Source organism: Cryptotermes secundus, unplaced genomic scaffold (assembly GCF_002891405.2).
Source record: "Cryptotermes secundus unplaced genomic scaffold, Csec_1.0 scaffold654, whole genome shotgun sequence".
Classification (NCBI taxonomy): domain Eukaryota; kingdom Metazoa; phylum Arthropoda; class Insecta; order Blattodea; family Kalotermitidae; genus Cryptotermes; species Cryptotermes secundus.
Window position 1 is genome coordinate 2,015,409 of NW_019727402.1, and position 19,022 is coordinate 2,034,430.

At 37.9% G+C, this 19,022-nt stretch overlaps 1 protein-coding gene across 2 annotated transcripts; it reads left to right on the top strand.

Moving 5' to 3' along the window:
• Positions 1-654: 654 nt before the first annotated feature.
• On the top strand, positions 655-18,406 carry LOC111864720 (heterogeneous nuclear ribonucleoprotein A1, A2/B1 homolog). Of its 2 annotated transcripts, XM_023852201.2 has the most exons (8): positions 655-867; positions 7,225-7,385; positions 8,272-8,392; positions 9,941-10,151; positions 11,148-11,291; positions 14,244-14,441; positions 14,680-14,750; positions 16,631-18,406. In XM_023852201.2, exons 1-7 carry the CDS (start codon positions 769-771, stop codon positions 14,709-14,711), a joined length of 966 nt encoding a protein of 321 aa, XP_023707969.1. In that variant the 5' UTR covers positions 655-768; the 3' UTR covers positions 14,712-14,750; positions 16,631-18,406. The 2 variants fall into 2 exon arrangements, with proteins under 2 accessions (XP_023707969.1, XP_023707968.1); XM_023852200.2 differs by lacking the exon at positions 16,631-18,406 and having other exon boundaries at positions 14,680-15,406.
• The last annotated feature ends 616 nt before the right edge of the window (positions 18,407-19,022 follow it).

Below are 19,022 nucleotides of genomic sequence, written 5' to 3' on the forward strand. Positions count from 1 at the left end.
AACATAAAAATTAGAATATACAAAATTATAATTTTGCCTGTGGTTCTGAATGGGTGTGAAACTTGGTCTCATACATTAATGGAGGAACACAGACTGAGGGTGTTTGAGAACAGGATGCTGAGGAGAATATTTGGACCAAAGAGAGAGGAAATGACAGGAGGTTGGGAAAACTGCATAATGAGGAGCTTCAGAACTTGAACTCTTCTCCAAGTATAATTAGAATGATGAAGTCAAGGAGAATGAAATGGGCAGTGCATGTAGCACGAATGGGAAATGTGGAATGCATGCACGATATTGGTGGAAAAGCCTGAAGGAACCAGAACACTAGGAGGACCAAGATGTAGGTGGCTGGATATTATTAAAATGGAACTTTGAGAGATAAGATGGGGTGGTGTAGACTGAACTGATCTGGCTCAGTGGAGGGCTCTTTTGTGAATACAGTAACCAACCTTCGGGTTCCATTAAATGCCAGGAAATTCTTGAGTAGCTGCACAACTGGCAGCTTCTCAAGGTCTCAGCTCGTGAAGTTACTTAGCGATTACACACTTCCAGGCGCTTACAGGTTTAAGTCGTTTAGGTCGTGTGAAAATTCTATTCCACGGATCACCAAATTGGAACTGTTCCCGTCCGTTTCCAAATGCGCATGCCTTGGAGTGACAAATCAACATCAAGTTCCGTGGCGGGCCGTGGAGGCGTTGCGTCTGTTTAGGTAAAGTTTTGCATTTATGCGGAACTTATAGTGAATTTTATGCATCATTTCTGAAAGAAATGGAAGACCCGGAAGAAATAAAAGTACAAGAACAGGCGGACCAACAGAAGGAAAAGGAAGATGAGTCTGAGCAGCAGAACGAGCAGGAGAAGGCCAAGGTTTGCTGCAAAAGTTGTGTGGTTTATATTCAAATATGTTAGGTTATGTTTTTTCTGCCCAAAGAGTTGTTTCCGAGATAAACTATTCTCCAAAAGCTGATTAAGCTTAAAGCCTAGGGTCGATTATATATTTTACTTTAGCGAATTCTTTTGCCGCCTTAATGCTTATTTCACAACAAAACGATAGTGTTGTTTGTAAGCCCGTTTCCAAGAGGACAGTTTGCAAAAGAAGTGGATTGAAACTGTTAGTAAATTGGAAATATAATGCATAACTAACGAAGCAGAACTTAAGAGCTAAGGTAATTTGTGCTTTGTATTGATTCATGATTTCGTTAGGAGCCATACCAAAGTTGGAAAGGATCTCAAGCATGATTGAAGTAAAACTCATTCATTTTAATTATGAATGAAATATCATATGGTTCTCAAGTCTTGACCTTCTGTTGACTAGATTAAAGAAATAGTAAATTGAGCAATTTATACGCTCTTATGGCAGAAAATTCCATGCTTGTTTATGTTTGGTCTCTAATAGAAAATGGACTTCAATCATCTAACTCAGGATAGAGATCAATGGTAGACCTTTATGAACATGATAATGAAACTTTGGTTCCATAAAATACTTGGAGTTTCAGGAGTGGCTGAGCAACTGTTTCCTTCTAAAAAGGAGCCAAATTCATGAAATCAGTTTAATGGGATGTAGAGTCTTTTGTGCGTGCTGCCATAACAGTAGATATGTAATTTCAAGTTGTGGTGACAGCGTATTAATTACTCTTGTATTATAGTTACAATTTTGTCACGTAGATTTTCAGCATAAGGTGAATATTTAATTTAATTTACAGCTTATTGCTATGTATTTGGATGGCTCTGGATATAATCTTAAGAGTCACATTAAATGTGGATATGAATATTGTCTGAAAGGTCAAAATACAATTCATGTATACATCTTGGCTTTCTGTATTATATGAGGGGCAGTTAAATGAAAACAGATCAGAAGCCAAAACATATTAAAGAACATTTCTTACCTCAAAAGTAATCTCCAAAACTGTTAATACATTTATCCCACTGGGAGATAAGATGGTCAATCCCATCCTTGAAAAAGCTTGTGGGCTGTCTACGAACCACATCTTTAGCCAGCTACACACGTCTTCGTCCAGTGCAAACTGATGTCCACGAATGTCTCTCTTCGGGTCTCCAGAAATGTGAAAATCACATGGGGAGAGATCTGGGCTGTAGGGTGGATGTTGAAGCACTTGCCAACCAAATCTCTGTACCATATTCCTCACAGAGTTGGCAGTGTGGGGGCGCACATTATCATGTCAAAGGATAATGCCGTTCGATAGCATTCCAGGGCGTTTTAACTTTATGGCACGTCTCAGTTTCTGCAAAGTTTCTTCATAACGCTGTGCACTGATTGTGGCCCCATGCTCGAGAAATTCGACAAGCAGAGGGCCTTTTCAGTCAAAGAAGGTCATCGTCACTTTACCAGAACTTGTGTGTACGGCTTTGGATTTCTTCAGTGGGGGAGAATTCCTGTGTTTCCACTGTTGGCTCTGCTGTTTGCTCTGGGGTTCAAAATGGTGGCATCAAGTTTCGTCCCCAGTGGCAATACGGGACAGAAAAACATACTCTTCCTCATGGTATCATTGCAAGTGACCCAGTGATGCAGCCATTCTCTTAGTCTTCTGTTTCTCTGTGATTTGATGTGGAACCCACTGTGCACAGATTTTGCAGTACAGCAGGTGTTTTGTCACAATAGCGTATATGGAACCGTGACTTATTCCCATCAAAATACTAATTTCTTCCACAGTGATCCGTCAGTTTGCCCAGATATGACCATCCAACACAGCAATAACATTAGGGGTGATGACACAATGAGCCTGTCCTGGATGAGCATCTTGCAGTGACACACGTCCCTCTTGGAATCTCTTGTGCCACACCAGCACATGCGGACGTGACGTGCTGTGTTCGCCATAAACAACAGACCTGCGACGATAAATTTCTATTCCTCCTACTCCTTCAACAGTCAAAAGGGCACTACACTTCGCTGTTCTTCTTTACCCACCTCCATTACTGATGTTGGATGACCACACGTAGCTCTAACTTTACTTCCAGCACAATAAACAGACGACTAGTATGCAAGGGCATGTTGTCACTGTGCTTTCCCGAGTCCCCACTAGATGTTCATACTGTAAGCAAATTCCAGTGTTACCATCTTGCGCGCCACGTGAGTTATGCATGGTGACCTGTTTTCATTTGACTGCCCCTTATACATTTGTATATAATTCCGTGGTACAGGAATAATAGACATGTTGCCTTTTGTACATATGTGTCAGCACAATCGTAAATGCAAAACTTATTTCCATTTGTCATATCTCTTTTAACATAATTGTTACATTTAAGACAGTGGTTATGCATATGTGCAAAAGACAACAATACTAGTGCAACAGGATGCTAAAGTACAACATAATAGAAATGATTACTCATTTTAGCTCAGATTAATACATATAATTTTGTAGGCCATGATTCACATTTGTTACTGGAATGTGTTTCTTTTTGCCACTATTATATCATTTAAGTATCTTCTCTCTCTCCACCTACTCTGTTATTCAGCTGTAGCAACTTTAATTTTTTAGAAAATTCTTACTGTAAACATGTTTTCACATAAATACATTTCATGTATAATGCTGCATATTTGTAATGTTGAAAGCAAAGTACAATGAGCCTTCCAGGAGAGCCACACTTCACTGCCAGCCAGTGACTGCCTACCTTTGGCTAAGTACAGTCAGTAGATGCTGGAGAAATGGTTCGATTTTGGTTTTGTCTCATAATGAACAAGGAGTGAATAGTGTCCACCATGTTAAGTAGTGGTTATCATTGTGGGTGGGTAAGGCTGTAATAGTGTTTAACAGTTTTTGGGATACCAGAATTGGGCATCATTGTAAGCAGATATGGTTAAATATTCTGTTGAACAGTATGTGTTTTTCTGTGAATTTTATATAAAATGTAAAAAGGTAAAGCTGTCCCTGTAACAGGCCATGAAGGCCCATAGGGGTGTGAGAGGTCAAGGCTGCCACATTTTCTAGACAGTAGGCTCTTAAATGGCAGTAAGGTTGTCAGCCTTATGTGCCAGCCGCCCTTTTCCCCCCAGGAAGATTCCTGGTACTCATTTCTTTTAGAGGCTGAGTCTACCCTAGAGGCATAGTGCGGCTGGAAGGATTAGGTCAATTTAAGAAATCAGTGACCTCATCGGGATTTGAACCTCTGACCTTCCAGCTTGTAGTATAGTGCTTCAACCAAATACACTACCACGTGCCCCCTTTTTCTTACCTGTATGTAAAATGTAGTTCTGTTAAAAGGAGTCAAGGGAAATTTTACTGTTAACTTCTTAAGGACACAGTTCCAAACACAGCAGATATTAAAAAATGTATCACTATTGTATAAGAAGCCCATTGAAAATGTTGTTTGCATGAGTGCACAAGTTAGAGATTAGGCTAACATACTCGCTACAAGCCAGAAGGTCGCGGGTTCAAATCCCGATGAGGTCATTGGATTTTTTCAGTTGACTTAATCCTTCCAGCCGCACTATGGCCCTGGGGTCAACTCAGCCTCTAACAGAAATGAGTATCAGGAATTAATTAAATAATTTTTCTGGAGAGTAACGCACAGCCAGCACGTAAGGCTGACAACCTTACCACCATCTTTGAGCTGATTGTCTAGATAATGTGGGACCCTCAACGTCTCACAACTCTATGGGCCATTACGGTCTGGTACAGGGATAGCTTTACTTTTTTTTTTTTCTTTTTTTTTATTCACCAGGACAGTCACTGAGATATCAGTAAGAGAACAGGCATTGTTTAACCTTTAAAGGCCAGACTTTTGAAATGGTGATAGCTTGAGCTGGCTGGAGTATTTTAAGTACCCACTTCTGTTGCGCATTTAAATGCCCATTGCTGCTATGAGTTTAAATGTATGTTCATGTTAGGACACTTGCATTGTATTTTGAAATGCTGTATCTAATACAGTATTTATGACAAATGAGTGGAATTAACTTTGCAAAGAACCTAGTGTCACATATTCTAACATAAGATTTGAAAATGTTTAGACAAAAAAGTTATGTAAACTTATGAGGCTAGCTCTTTCTAAGGGACCCAACAGAATAGGTGTTTTTACCTCACCTGAGGATGGAAATGGATCCAGTTTCCGAAACGTCGTGTTTTTTCTTAGTTATCTTAAAAACCAGGACGATGGATAAAGTCCAAAACCCCAATATGTCCGTGTGAAAAAAGTTATGCTCTAGTTTTAATTTTTTATGCGTACTGCAAAAATGATTTCCTGCTTTTTCTTACAGTAGTTCTGCATTATAAAATCATACAAGCCGGAAGGTCGCAGTTTCAAGTCCCAATTAGGTCATTGGATTTTTTTCAATTGTCCTAATCCTTCCACCTGCACTATGGCCCTGGGGTCGACTCAGCCTCTAGCAGAAATGAGTACCAGGAATATTCTTTAAATATTCTTGGGGGTAAAGGGCGGCCAGCGCATAGGGCTGACAACCTTGCCGCCATCTATGAGCCGATTGTCTAGAAAATGTGGGAACCTCAGCATCTCACAACCCTCTGGTCCTCCATGGCCTGTTGCAGGGATACCTTTACTTTACTTACTTACTTTACATGCTTGTAACACTTGACATATTTTTGCATTTTCTGATGCCATAAAAGAGTTGGAAGTGCTAAAATCATTTGGTTCTCTACTGGCCAGTTTCACATATTTGTTACACTCTTCAGATATTCGAGTCTTTTGGCTAAATGACAGAAAAGTGAAAGCATGACAATTCAAGAAAGGCTAGAGGAAAAATTCTTTGTTCCCTACTTCATTGCCAGGTCCTTCCATTGTAGCTGCAAGAGAATATTTGGTTGTGACCTTTCTATGGTCACAACCAAACTTGCATCATAGCTGAGATACAGAGTGCATTCAGTTTTCTATGAGTTCATAGTGAATTTGAACATCGTACTTTGATTTCACCATACGATGTCAATGAAACGTTGTTTGGAAGATTATGAAATTGAAAGTCAGCAAAAATGCAAGATATGTGATATGGGACTGTTCTTTCACGGGTGCTTCAAAGAGTATTATGCAAAGGAGAGATTCAGTTACTGGACACAGGGTTGAAGCCTGTATATACATCAGGCAAATAACAAAAAATGTATGTACATTGAATTTTACTGTATTTAAAAATAAATATTTAGGATTGTACATGCGCTTCTGATAGTGGCATGTGCACGCAGTTCCACTGGCAGCATTTAAATGCCCCAATGTACAAATTAGGGTACTTTAGCAATGACAACCATACTCTTCAGTGTACCGATTGGTGCACTTTAGACATTAAAGGTTAAATACAACAGCAAAAGAGACAAAATTGCTTAAACCTTGACCATACAAAGCGAAAGTTTAAAAATTAAACATGAAGAATTTCTTTGCTTCAAAGTCAACCTCTTTAAACCATATCAGGAGTGTATGACAGCAAGTCCAGCTCCACTTATAAGCTAGGTAATACACTTTTATTGCTTTTATGGAGTGGTTTAAGATTTGTACTGGTATTAACTGATAGTGCTTTGCTGAAGGTGGGCTGTTGCTGGCCCCTAGCCAGTAAGTGACAGGCTTCTGTAACTTGACAGGAAGACCTGTGCACTGTAATGTGCAACTTGAGTGCAGTGAAGCACTTGAAGGTCAGAAAATTATTATCAACATCTAAACCACTTGCACATTGGCTTTAGTATGTAAATGTGATTTACAGTGTGAAAGTAACATGCCATATTCAGTATAAAATTCTAGAAAGAATCTCCTTCAGACCACAAAATGTGCTTTTCACCTGCAGAATACTGGATGTTCATTTTACAAGACTCAGTATTGAAATATGAAAATTTTCTGTCATAATGAACTTCTTTGAAAAGTGACATTTAATTCTGNTTCTCAGGGACCAAAAAAATTGGCACTAAGTTCACCAACAAGTGGCAGTCACTCGGTCAGTATAGTTTGCTTGTGAACTACAGGCCATGGAGTTCGTTTTTTTTTATCTCAAGGACCTGAAAATAAGATGACCCTTCTTTTCTAAATTTACTGTTTGAAAAAACTCTCCTTGTGTTCAGGCTCACATGGTAGTTAATGTTTTAGATGCCAGCATGAATATTTTATTTGCCCAGTAAGGCAGGCTCACTGGCAATTATTCTCCAACTCTACTCTGTAAGTCTTATCATTCTTATCATGTTATATTCATTTGTTCTTGGACCTTTGAATTGTTTAAGTAACTTTGAAATACACACATTGTTGAGAATTATATGATGCCCTCTTTTTTCTTTCCCCCAGGAAGGAGAAGAAAAGAAAGAACCTGAAGAACCGGAGCATTTTAGAAAGTTATTTATCGGTGGACTCAATTATGAAACCACAAATGAATCACTGAAGGCATATTTTGAAAAATGGGGAGAAATTGTAGATGTTGCTGTCATGAAGGATCCAAAAACAAATAAGTATGCTTCATTTAAAAGAAATTTAAGGAATGTTGGCAGCACCTATGATCAGAGTTGGAACAAGCACACTACATCCAATTGGAGGGAGTGCAAAAATGTAATATATCAAGCTTAATTTTAAACAAGGTTTTGTTTGCTTCATAGATCTACTCTTATCAGCTTCTGTTTTTATGTTAATACACAGAAACCTCAATACTTAAATTGCAGTGCAGTTTTATCAGGGTGTCAGAAATACACATTAAGTTTACTAGCTTTTGAATAAAATCTTTTCATCCACAGTCTCATAAGGGAACTGCATACACATTCATCTTGTTCTGTTGTATGTTCATTTCTTTCCTTTGTAAAAATCCTAGAGTTGGATCTTCACCCTAATTCCACTCTAGGACTTTTACTGAGGAATGGAAGTATAACATTAATGACAGAAATTGATAAAAATTCATCTTTTTATCAAACAAAACATTACCTGTTCCAACTCTGGCTGTGGGTTCTGCCAGCATTCCTTAAATTTTCATCCTAAGCCTGTAAGTGGTGACATGTGTTTAATTTACAAGTTGGCATGTATGGAGACCAACGTTTTGTATTTCACGAAGATTCGCTTTTAAATCAAGATAGACTAGACTAAGACTGAAAGGGAAGAACCCAATGGCTGCATTAGTCATAATTAATATTGTTATTATTTATTCTCCATTTAAAGTGGGTTTGGTTAATTGTCAGGGGATGTCCTCTGATGGCTTAAAAGTATTTACTAACCTACCTTTGCTATACAGTACATTAATTGTATTTTAAATGTATTGCAGTGGTTCTTTGTAATAAACAGGCTCATTGTTGTAATGGGTTATTGTCGTTTGGTGCTTTTCATTGATATGTGTCCATTTTCTGTTTGTAGATCACGAGGATTTGGCTTTATTACATATTCTCGTTCACACATGGTAGATGATGCACAGGCCGCTCGGCCACACAAGGTGGATGGGAGGCTTGTGGAACCAAAGAGAGCTGTTCCTCAAAGGGTAAGGAGATTTATTTGCTCCCAGGTTGGAAATGAAACCTGTTGAGTCTGTACTACCTGTCATATCCCACTCTGCAAGTGGAAAAACTGTAAATTGTCTCCCTCTTTTTTACCTCATCTAACACCTACGCACGGTCACCAAGTAGTGATTTTGTTGGAAGTGATTTCTGTTTGTTTCTGTCAGTTCATTTGCTCATAAGAATAGTAGAGTATGACCCTTTCTTCAAGAGAAATTATTCATCGTGAAGGTCAGTAGATGATTAACATTATATAAAGTATTTTCCTTATTCCATGTAGTGTTGCTGTCCATAGTCTTCATGGACTTTGACTATGGAACAAGTAAAGTTACACACTATGTAATTACAGTAACATTTGCTGCAATTTTTGGTAATATAAGAAACATAGTTCTTTGTATAAGTGATAGTGCACAAAATATACTGGCATTCATCATCTAGTTAGCGAAAATATTTGCATGTTTTGGGATTTCTCTAAATCTTTTGGTCACATGTAATTCAAAATTAGGTCCTCTGCAGAAGGTGATTTCCTAGGTCTTTGTGATCAAAAAAGTTCATATAAACATGTATCCGATTTTGGACGGTTACGGAGTTATGACCGTTTTTTTCATTCCCATACACGCCCTCGTGTGAACCGCCTCTATCATCTGGCAGGTCGCTATTTTTAGCCAGCTACAGACAGAGTGTTCTTGTTATCTCGACACTTTACCTAAGGTGTGGTGGGTTGGTATGTCCGGCACAGTTCACAACCGAGCAGCAGCCTGTGTTGCGGCCGAAGGTGGCATTTTCGAAAATCAGCTTTAAGCACCAGTAAATTCAAATTGAAAGTAATTTCACGAAGTTAACTTTACATTCATACTTCAAATGTATCATGTATTATGCTGGTTTATTATTTTGTTCCGTTTGTTGTCAGTAATCGTTACCTTCTATTCCAAGTTTAAAACGGTCATAACTCCATAACCGTCCAAAATCGGACACATGTTTATATGAACTTTTTTGATCACAAAGACCTAGGAAATCACCTCCTACAGTTATGCCCTAAAGTCGTGAAACACCCTGTATGATACTGCATACAATGCCCTAATGTTATAATTTGAGCCATATTGCTTCATGATACATCTTTTTCTCCTGACAGATGCTCAGTTTGTGACTGAAAAAAATGAATAGTCTAAGGGTGTAAAATTTGAATTTGTCTCTGTATTTCTTACTCTGTCTGGGATGGCATAATCGGTATAGTGACTGACTGTGGGCTGGGTGACAAAGAGGTCGGAGTTTGATTCCTGGTAGGGTCAAAAATTTTCACTTCTCCATATTGTCCAGACTAACTCTGAGTTCACCCAACCTCCTATACAATGGGTACTGGGGTGTGAAGCTGACCATTCACCTCCAGCTAGTGCCAAGGTCAAGAAAATGTGGATCTATGCATCCACTCCCCCATACGTCTTCATGGCATAGTGCTTAATTAGTTAAGCACAGGGACAACTTTACCTTTTACCTTTTCTTACTCTGTACAAATTACTCTGTAATTTGTACAGGATAGTCGACGTCCAGAGGCAAGTGCAACTGTGAAGAAGCTGTTTATTGGTGGCTTGAAGTCAGATATGGAAGAGGATGATCTTAGATTATATTTCCAGAAGTATGGTCGCATTGTGTCATGCAGCATTAGCAGAGATAAAGAGACAGGCGTTAAAAGAGGTTTTGGATTTGTTGAGTTTAAGGACTATGATGCTGTGGACAAAATATGTTGTAAGTATGCCTTTTTCTTTTTAATGGGAGTTATTTTCAGCCTGCTATTAATTTTAATTGGGCATTATGTGTTTTGATGTGTCAGTCCTTATTTTGCTGGTGGTATCATCTGTCATAGTTCATTTAACATTTCATAGTATATAGTAAGGGAAGTAAGGAAACCTTTTTAAGAAATTGGCCAGGTGGAGCTTTTGTACATGTTAGAATAGAAATGAACTCATATTCTTTTATTTTAGTACAAATAATCATCAGTTTTCTTTGACTTAAAGTCTCGCATATGATGCAAGAGTCAATCTAACCAGGTGTTTGAAATTGTGCAGAGAATGGTGTCATTCAGTCTGCTAATATGCTTACAAGTGATCATTGCTTCCTTTATTGGAGAATGCAATTGAACTGTGTTCTTTAATGTTCTGTAAAGCCTCTACCTTCACCAATACTGCTAGTTATTCCATTAAATGTATATGTTGGTTTCATATCTTATGAATGGAAGAATGCAAGAGTGACAGGCTTCTCTGCTAAATATCCAAATGTATATGTGATGTCTTCAGGGCACAAGGTAGCGTAGTTGGTTGAGGCACTATGCTACAATCCCAAAGGTCACAAGTTCGATTCTCGATGAGGTAATTGGATTTTTCATTTTATCTTATTCTTCCAGCCGCACTATGGCCCTGCGGTTCATTCAGCCCCTATCATAAATGAGTACCAGGAAGCTTCCTGGGGCTAAAGGGTGGCTGGCGCTTAAGGCCAACAACCTCCCCACCATCTATGAGTTGATTGTCTAGAAAATGTGGACCCTCAGCATCTCACAACCCTATGGGGCTCCATGGCCTGTTACAGGGATACCTTTACTTTTCTCTAATGTGATTCTTTTTCATACCATTCATGATTTATTTTTTAATTTGTTATCAGTTTTTGAAACTTTCAAATGAACAGTAGATGATTAAATAGATACATGCTATTTTAGTGTACAGGACTTACCTACATTTTGTTCTCTAGTGCAGAAACCTCATGTGATAAAAGGGAAAGAAATTGACTGTAAAAAGGCATTACGCAAGTCACAGTTACCACCAGCTAAGAAGCGTCGAGGAGGAGGTGGTGGCAGCTGGAATGGAAGAGGGGATTATGGCGGTGGATTTGAAGGTAAACACAATACTGACATTGTAGATGTTGATATCCCTTGTATAGGATATTCCCTGAGCAAATTATGGACATTTTCTTCTACTACTACTACCACCACCACCATTATTATTATTATTATTATTAATATTCTGTCACTGGTGGGAAGCTGAATGAATTGATTCAGGTGTGAATGGTTCAGACAGTTCTTTTGTTTCGGTTTTGATATATAATTTGCATTCATTGTCTTGAAGCCTCAATCGTACAATGAAGAGTAATTTTTCTGTACAACAGATATGTTTTGTGTCAGCATTAAATGTGTTAACATGCTGATACATCTGCACACATTTTAACTATTAACATTATAAATAGGAAGTTTATATGTATATTGTCATGTATTTGGTGACTAGACACAGAGTTTGGATTGGTAATTGGATTTATTAAACTCTTATAAATCATAACTACAAATAATAACAGTGCTCTCACTATTTTACGCTCTCTACTCTCTACAGTAGACACTAAGTGTCTTCTCAGTCTTCACTAGCCATTGTTTGGTAATCAATTCCAACAACGTCCTCTTCTACTCACATTGTTACAGGCTGACAACCATCTTTCACATAACCTACGGCTACAAGTGTGTCTGTGCCATTGCCTGACAGTGGATGTGTTCTCTCGTTAAACTATACTGCCATAATTTTGCAATATATTCATTTTTTAGTGTTATTATAATATGCTGTACTCTCTGTTTGAACTAGGCTATACAGCTATGTATATCATTGCTCATAGAATGTATGATTTCATGTGTGATAGGTATAGAGGAGCTTTAATTGTGGATGATGGGATGTAAGAGACTGAGATGCTGCTTCTTCATCTTTGTTGTTGTTGATCATGATTATGATTACAACAATATTTATAAGAAATGTTTTTCTGATATTGTTTCCTTTTTATGCAGGTTGATTGATGAAAAGTTCCTGTCTCTTTTTTCTTCCCACAGTTCTTCCTCTCAGTTTTTTTGCCAGTTCTTGCCTCTCTGCTTGGTGTCTCCCAGTACCTGGCTGAACTGTCATATTCTAGTCATCCAACAGATCTCTTTCCTTTTAATTTTAATTCTGATTCCCTGCTTAGTATCCTTGTTCATTTTTTTTTACCTGGCCAAACAATTGTAATTGTTTCTCTTATAACTCTATTAATAAATTTTGAATTCCAACTTGTCTAAGAATCTCATTTCTAATTCTTTCCCTTCTTATTTTGCCTTTAGGACTTCTTAAAATTCTTATGCCTGTTGCTTGGGCTTTGCTCTTACTCCTCTTTTAAGAGTCCGTGTTTCAGCATTACATGTTAATAGCAGTTTAAAATGTGCTTTATAGCTTTGATTAGAAGAAGTATAAAATTGGGAATAACTTAGTTAATGAAAAGATGATTTGAATGTATAAGTATTTCAGTAATAATATGAACCTAAGATGAAGCCCATTGGCAGATACAGTTTAAATACTAAGAGCATTGTTACTGCTGGGTGCATTGAAACAAAAGATGTTATATGAGGTGGACAAGGCTTGGCTTTTATGTACTAAAATTGTATTGTCACATGTTAATAACTAGACAGGGGGTTTGGAGTGATAATTGGATTTAGCTATTGAATGCGTATAACTTATAACTACATATGATTATAAGAGTTTCACTAATTTACATATGCTAGACATAGAATACTGTGTTTGTTATTCTGTTGTCACTAGTCATTCCTAGGTAGTGGCTAGCGGCCTCCGTAGTCTAGAGGTAACGTTCTCACCTCATGATTCGTAGTACGCGGGTTCAAATGCCCGGCGGAGGTTGTCAAATTTTTAAGGGTGGAAGAATTCAGGGAACAAGTCCTCCGGGAGGGACTTTAAGCTGTGTGTCCCATGTCATAACTTTATGGCACGTAAAAGAACCTCATATGCCCAAAGGGGATCACAGCCAAATTCCAGGACGTTTCCTGCCCAACAATAGTCTCTAAGGCCTCTGATAGATGGGGGAAGCATTATAGACACCGCTAAGCAAGTGGCCGAACTCGCTTGCTCGGCGGGACTGATGGTACGCACCATTTATCGGTAGGGTAAAGAGACTGGTAGAATATCATAGAGGGAAGCACAATAGATCAAACTGGTCGCGGTGCATGGGGAAACCCACCCTCTCTAAATAACTAACTAACTAGGTAGTGACTGCTGACAGCGGACAGGTAACTACTGCTGGCCCTTAGCATCACAGTCATTTTTGGTTCTGGATCTTGCATGACTCATGATCATATTTTACTGTCTCGTGTCTCTGGGTGTCATGCAGCATATCACTCACTGAACAGCTGGCTGGCTGGCTGATAGTTTGCTGCTACCCTCACCGGCACAGTCATTCTGGGTTGCAAGTCCTGTGGGACTCATGACCATATTTTAATCTCACGACTCACACTGAACTACTGACCAGCTGCTAATTTGCTGCTGGCTATTGCCAGCACAGTGATTCTTGCTTCCGAGTCCCATGAGACTCATGATTTTATTCTGCTGTCTGACAGCTACTTCTAGGTGTTTGATTTAAATTTTCTGATTCATCTGCTGCTGATCCTCGTTATATATCCTTGGCATGGACCACATAGAAATCACCACTTCCAGTAGTTCCTCTATTATGTGCTGATTTGTTGCCGACGTTCAGACTGTCATTGCCTTGCAACGGACACATAGAAGACACTGTGTCCTCTGTTGTTGTATCAGTGTCTATTGCTGCACAAATGCATTTACTGTGCTACTGCCTAGCAATGACCACCTTACTTGTTCTGCTATCATGGCTGACCACTCACATCCATCTAATGCTGAAGTCAAGAATTGTGGACCTGTACCTCCACTTCTCTAAATATTTTCATGACATAGTATTTAATGAATTAAGCACAGGGATAACTTTACCTTTACCTGTTTTACCCCCTGTGTATTAACATTCTTATGCCTGTTACAGCTGACCCATGGAATGACTACTATGGCGGTCCAGATGGTCCAGGAGGTGGTTACTGGGGCCCTGATTATCCCTGTGGAGATGGAGGGGGATTCTGGGGTGATGATGATTTTGGTGGTGGATGTTACCAGCAGAATTATGGAGGTGGACCTGTTAGGGGTAGTTTTGGAGTTGGTGGTGGAAGACCAGGTCCATATTCAGGTTTGTTTGTTTATTTTTTTATGTATTAGAGACTTGTCTATTCGTTTATATGTGTGTGTGTATCCCTAAGCTGTTTTTTATTTCATAAAATACAAGGGAAGCTAATTCTGTCTGCAAATTTGGAAGTTTAAAATTTGAGCGAATTTCATGCCAGGCAAGTACTTGTAACTGTATTACCTATTTGAATTCTGTTTCTCGTCTGCAAAACTGAAGTGCTTTTTTTATTATTTATATACAGGTGGATATGGTGGTGGCCCAAGACGATTTTAAACCATCTGATGTGGGTTTTTTACCATACTTGGTACTGTGGTAAGTTATTAGAACTAAGTTCTCCATATTATGAATGACCAACAGGGTGGTCCAGTCTGGTCATGATGAATGTAGATGTAATACATACAATGGAGAATGTGCAATGAGTACTCATCATTTAATGAACATGGACAGTGAATTTCAAAATCACAGTTTATGACTGAAGTAAAGGTGGAAACACTGAAGGCAGAAGATGAAGCAGCACCATCAAATCTATGCTGTGTAAGGACGTGTCACAATGTATAGTATGCAATATTTGTACAGCTATGAAATAACCTTTTATATATATGATGATTGTTTCCATTGGAAAGTTATAAGCAAGAATAATTTTATTTCTAGTCTGATGAAATCCATGATTTCATTTTGCAGCACAAACAAAACTTCCCATTTCTTCATATTGCTAGTAATTGTTCTTTGTGTCTACAACAACAGTGACCCCAGAAACACTGCATTTCCTCATCATGTAGTTTTTATTTCATATACCTGATATTGATTTAAAATTTTCTTGGCTAGCAGTTTGCAAGAATGAAGAAAAGTAGAGTCCAGGAATATTTTCCTGCCACTTGGTGTACCAACATGATTTGTTAGAATTTTATATAATGGTCAAAATTACTGTAAACACTTTTAATTAGAAATAAAGTGGATAATACCTATTACATTTTGTTTAATATTAGCATCAGTGTTTTATCTTTTCCTTCTAGCATTATTTCTGTTTTAGTACCTGTATGGGTTGATGGACAAAAAGTCTCCAACCTCTTCTTTTATCTGACAGTCTTTCCTTCTTAGTTTCTTGCCAGTTCTTTCTTCAGTTCTTGATGTCTTCCAGTACCTGACTGAACCACTATCTTGTGAGTCATCTTATTTTATTTAAATTTTAATTCTGATTTCTTCATGTTATTGTTCTTGTTATGTTGAGATACATTCCTGAAGTATGGAACTGGATAAATTGGGTACAGATATGGTGATAATAGTAATACAGTTGTAATGATTACAGCTTTGCAAATGTTCATATAGTGATACAGTAATCTGTGGATACACAAGATTTGATATATGGCACAATTGCCAGATGTCTTTTTCCCAGAAATCATTAAATCACTTACGTTACACATTTGTCTTCATTTTGAAATAAAAGCGAAGAAAATAAAGGCTTGGGGAGTCTTTCCATGGCTGTGTTTGTTTGATGGCCTCTTGGCTCTTGGATTTTGCTTATTGTAATTTTGAGGGAGGGAATGTGCACACATCCACATTGTTCAAAAGCTAGTACATAGCCTCATTCTTTGTCTTAAATATGCTTCAGGTTTTCAAGTGGTGTGTGTTCATTGCATGAAGTGCTAAGATAAATGCATCATGGGAAAGCTGTGTCTTTCTGTCCATCTTCGTACTTTGAAACTACTGAGAGTAGTCCATGATTTATTTTATCCGTCTTCTAGTGCATACATTCATCTATCCCCTCTTCTCACTCTCACTACATGTTTCGGCACAAATGTGCCATCTTCAGGTGCTGATCCAATCCACGACAAACTAGTTCATTGCATGCCTTGTCTATACATACTAAAATAACTAAAATATATATTTATCATATATACTGATAAATGTTAAGTGTTAAAATATTAAAATTATACAGCAGAAGACGGATAAAATAAATCATGGACTTAAATCAGTGCAACAGGACGCTAAAATATAACATTACTGAGAGTATTTTGATAAAATTTGATATAGGTGATCCACATGAGAAATTGTTTGGATAATTTTATTGTGATCATACAGTATATGAAATAAACCATAGGCATTGACAACATAACCATGATGTAATGAATTGTGTTAAACCTTTGATATTTGGCAAATGAATGTACTTAATCTGTTTCCTTATTTTTAAATAGGTTCTTCCACTACCACTGTACCTTGGCTAGCTGATGGGGCAGGGCAGTGCAGTGCAGACAGATTGCAGGATTTAATATGCATTGCCCAAACATAGGTGAGGCAGTATCTCCTGAATGCTGTCTTGATCTTTTTTAAAAGGAAATCATTGTATATAATATTGAATGTTGAAACTAATAATGAGACAACAGAGATTCCAAATTTTGAATGTTTATGTTTCCATGTTTATGAGTGAAAGTTAATGAAACTGATTTATAAGCTTGGATGTAGATTTGTTTTTAGATGGCTAACAAATGATGGATCTTGCTGAACTGGTATTGTGACAAACAGTAGCAAGAAAAACATATTTGTTGATTTAGATATGTCAAGACACCTCTTGCTGTTTTAAGAGAATGATAATTTATTTATCCTAATACTGTAAAAATGTACATTTTGGTTCCCAGAAATTAGGGTGTGATTCTTAATAGATGGCTCTGTTCACAAATGTGGCAAATCTGTTTGTCTGAATACTTGTATTTCTTCTGTATAATATATTTATTGGCCTCAAAATTCTAACCTGTACTGAATAGGAAGTTCACTCCAGCCAGAATATATCTCGTAAACTGCACCTAGTTCTTGTTGATTTTAATATGCCTCAGTCATTCAGTATCATACTGGACAAACACTATTTGTAGTGTCACTCTGACCATTCACCTCCATATAGTATTGAGGCTAAGAATGTGTGTGGAGCTATACCTCCACCCTCCAGCACATCTTCATGATGTGGTGTTTAATCAAGTACAGTACATTCACCTTAGAATACTGTATTGGTTAATTCAAAATACTGCCTAATTCAGAGTAGTTATTCAAATCCTGTGAGTAGTAAATTTTGAATACAAAATTGTTGTCTAATGTAAACTCTGAAATACGTGTGTAAATGCAATACACATTGTTATAAGTACTCTGCACACTCCTGGAATATTTCCTGAATCACATAAAACAACTGACCAGAGAGCACCTGGAGGACAGTGAGATGGCAGGCTGCGTACTGAAAGCCATTGTGCCATTGTGCACGACATCATAGTTTCCAGACGTCTATGATGTTGAAATATTTTCCTTTTTCTTCCACCCAGCTAAACTGTTTATCTCAGATGATTTGTATGTTACATTGTGATCATACTACTTGTAGATGTGATGCAGGTAGCTTAACTGTAAATCAGTGTTAACAGGAGCTCTGTTTCTACACTTTTTGCTGCTGTCTGTATAGCAAACTGACAAAAGTGCTCTGTCATTGGGAAGAGTTTCACACTGCAGTGTTCTCACATCACAGAAGGAGCAAAGATAACTTTCTTTTATTATGAACATATTTAAATGATCTGATGAGGCCAGAGGCTGAACCTAAACAGTTGGCATTGGCAACACATTCTCATCTCTAAGTCACTGTTACATGAGACTTTTCACAGAACTCATAGTCTGTGAGCTGAACAAGTCTTGGGTGAGCTGACTGTCTTATGTGCATGCAAATCTATCCAAGTGGAGCCAGATACAGTGGAAGGATTTAATCTGAACTGAGTTGACATGGAAGGAATTCACTGACTTTGTCCGTATGTGCTTATCAGGAGCAGCTAGTGAACTAAAGAAGATGCCTAGCACTATATAAGACTGAATATACAGTGACCCCCTATTTATTCAGTGAGAAAATAAAGGGGAAGAAAGATTTTTCATCAATATTGAATGTGTGGTTTAGTTCTGAGGGTTATAAGTAAGAATAATTAAAAATTATGTTATTAAGAAGTGAGGTAAAGGTAAGGTAAAGCTATTCCTGTAACAGGCCATGGAGGCTCATAGGGTTGTGAGATGTCGAGGCTTTTACATTTTCTTGACAATCTGTTCACAGATGGCAGTGAGATTGTCAGCCTTATGCATTGATCATCCTTTACCCCCTAGGCAGATTTCTGGTATTCATTTCTGTTAGACCCCCCAGGGCCATATGTGGCTGGAAGGATTAGGTCAATTAAATCCAGTGACCTCATCGGGAATCGAACCCGTGACCTTCCGGTTTATAGCGTAGTGCTTCAACCAACTATGCTACTGCGTGCCCCCCTGTTAACAAGTAATACATTCTAAATTAAATGCCTTAAATATAATTCTAGGTATTTTCACAGATATAAAAATTAGCAATTAGAACTCCTCATAATCATCATATTTAGTCTTAAGGACACAAAAATAAGGTGGCCCACCACTCTTTTCTAAGACACAGCACCTCATATTTGGGCTAATGTGGCATTTGCTACAACTCCATGTAATGAATTTGTAAATGCACAGAATATTAATACAACCTTATTTCATGCTGTGAGCCCTGTGAAGAGTCTTGTGTAAATAGGGACTTTGCTAGTTTATGTCTAGCAAATACAG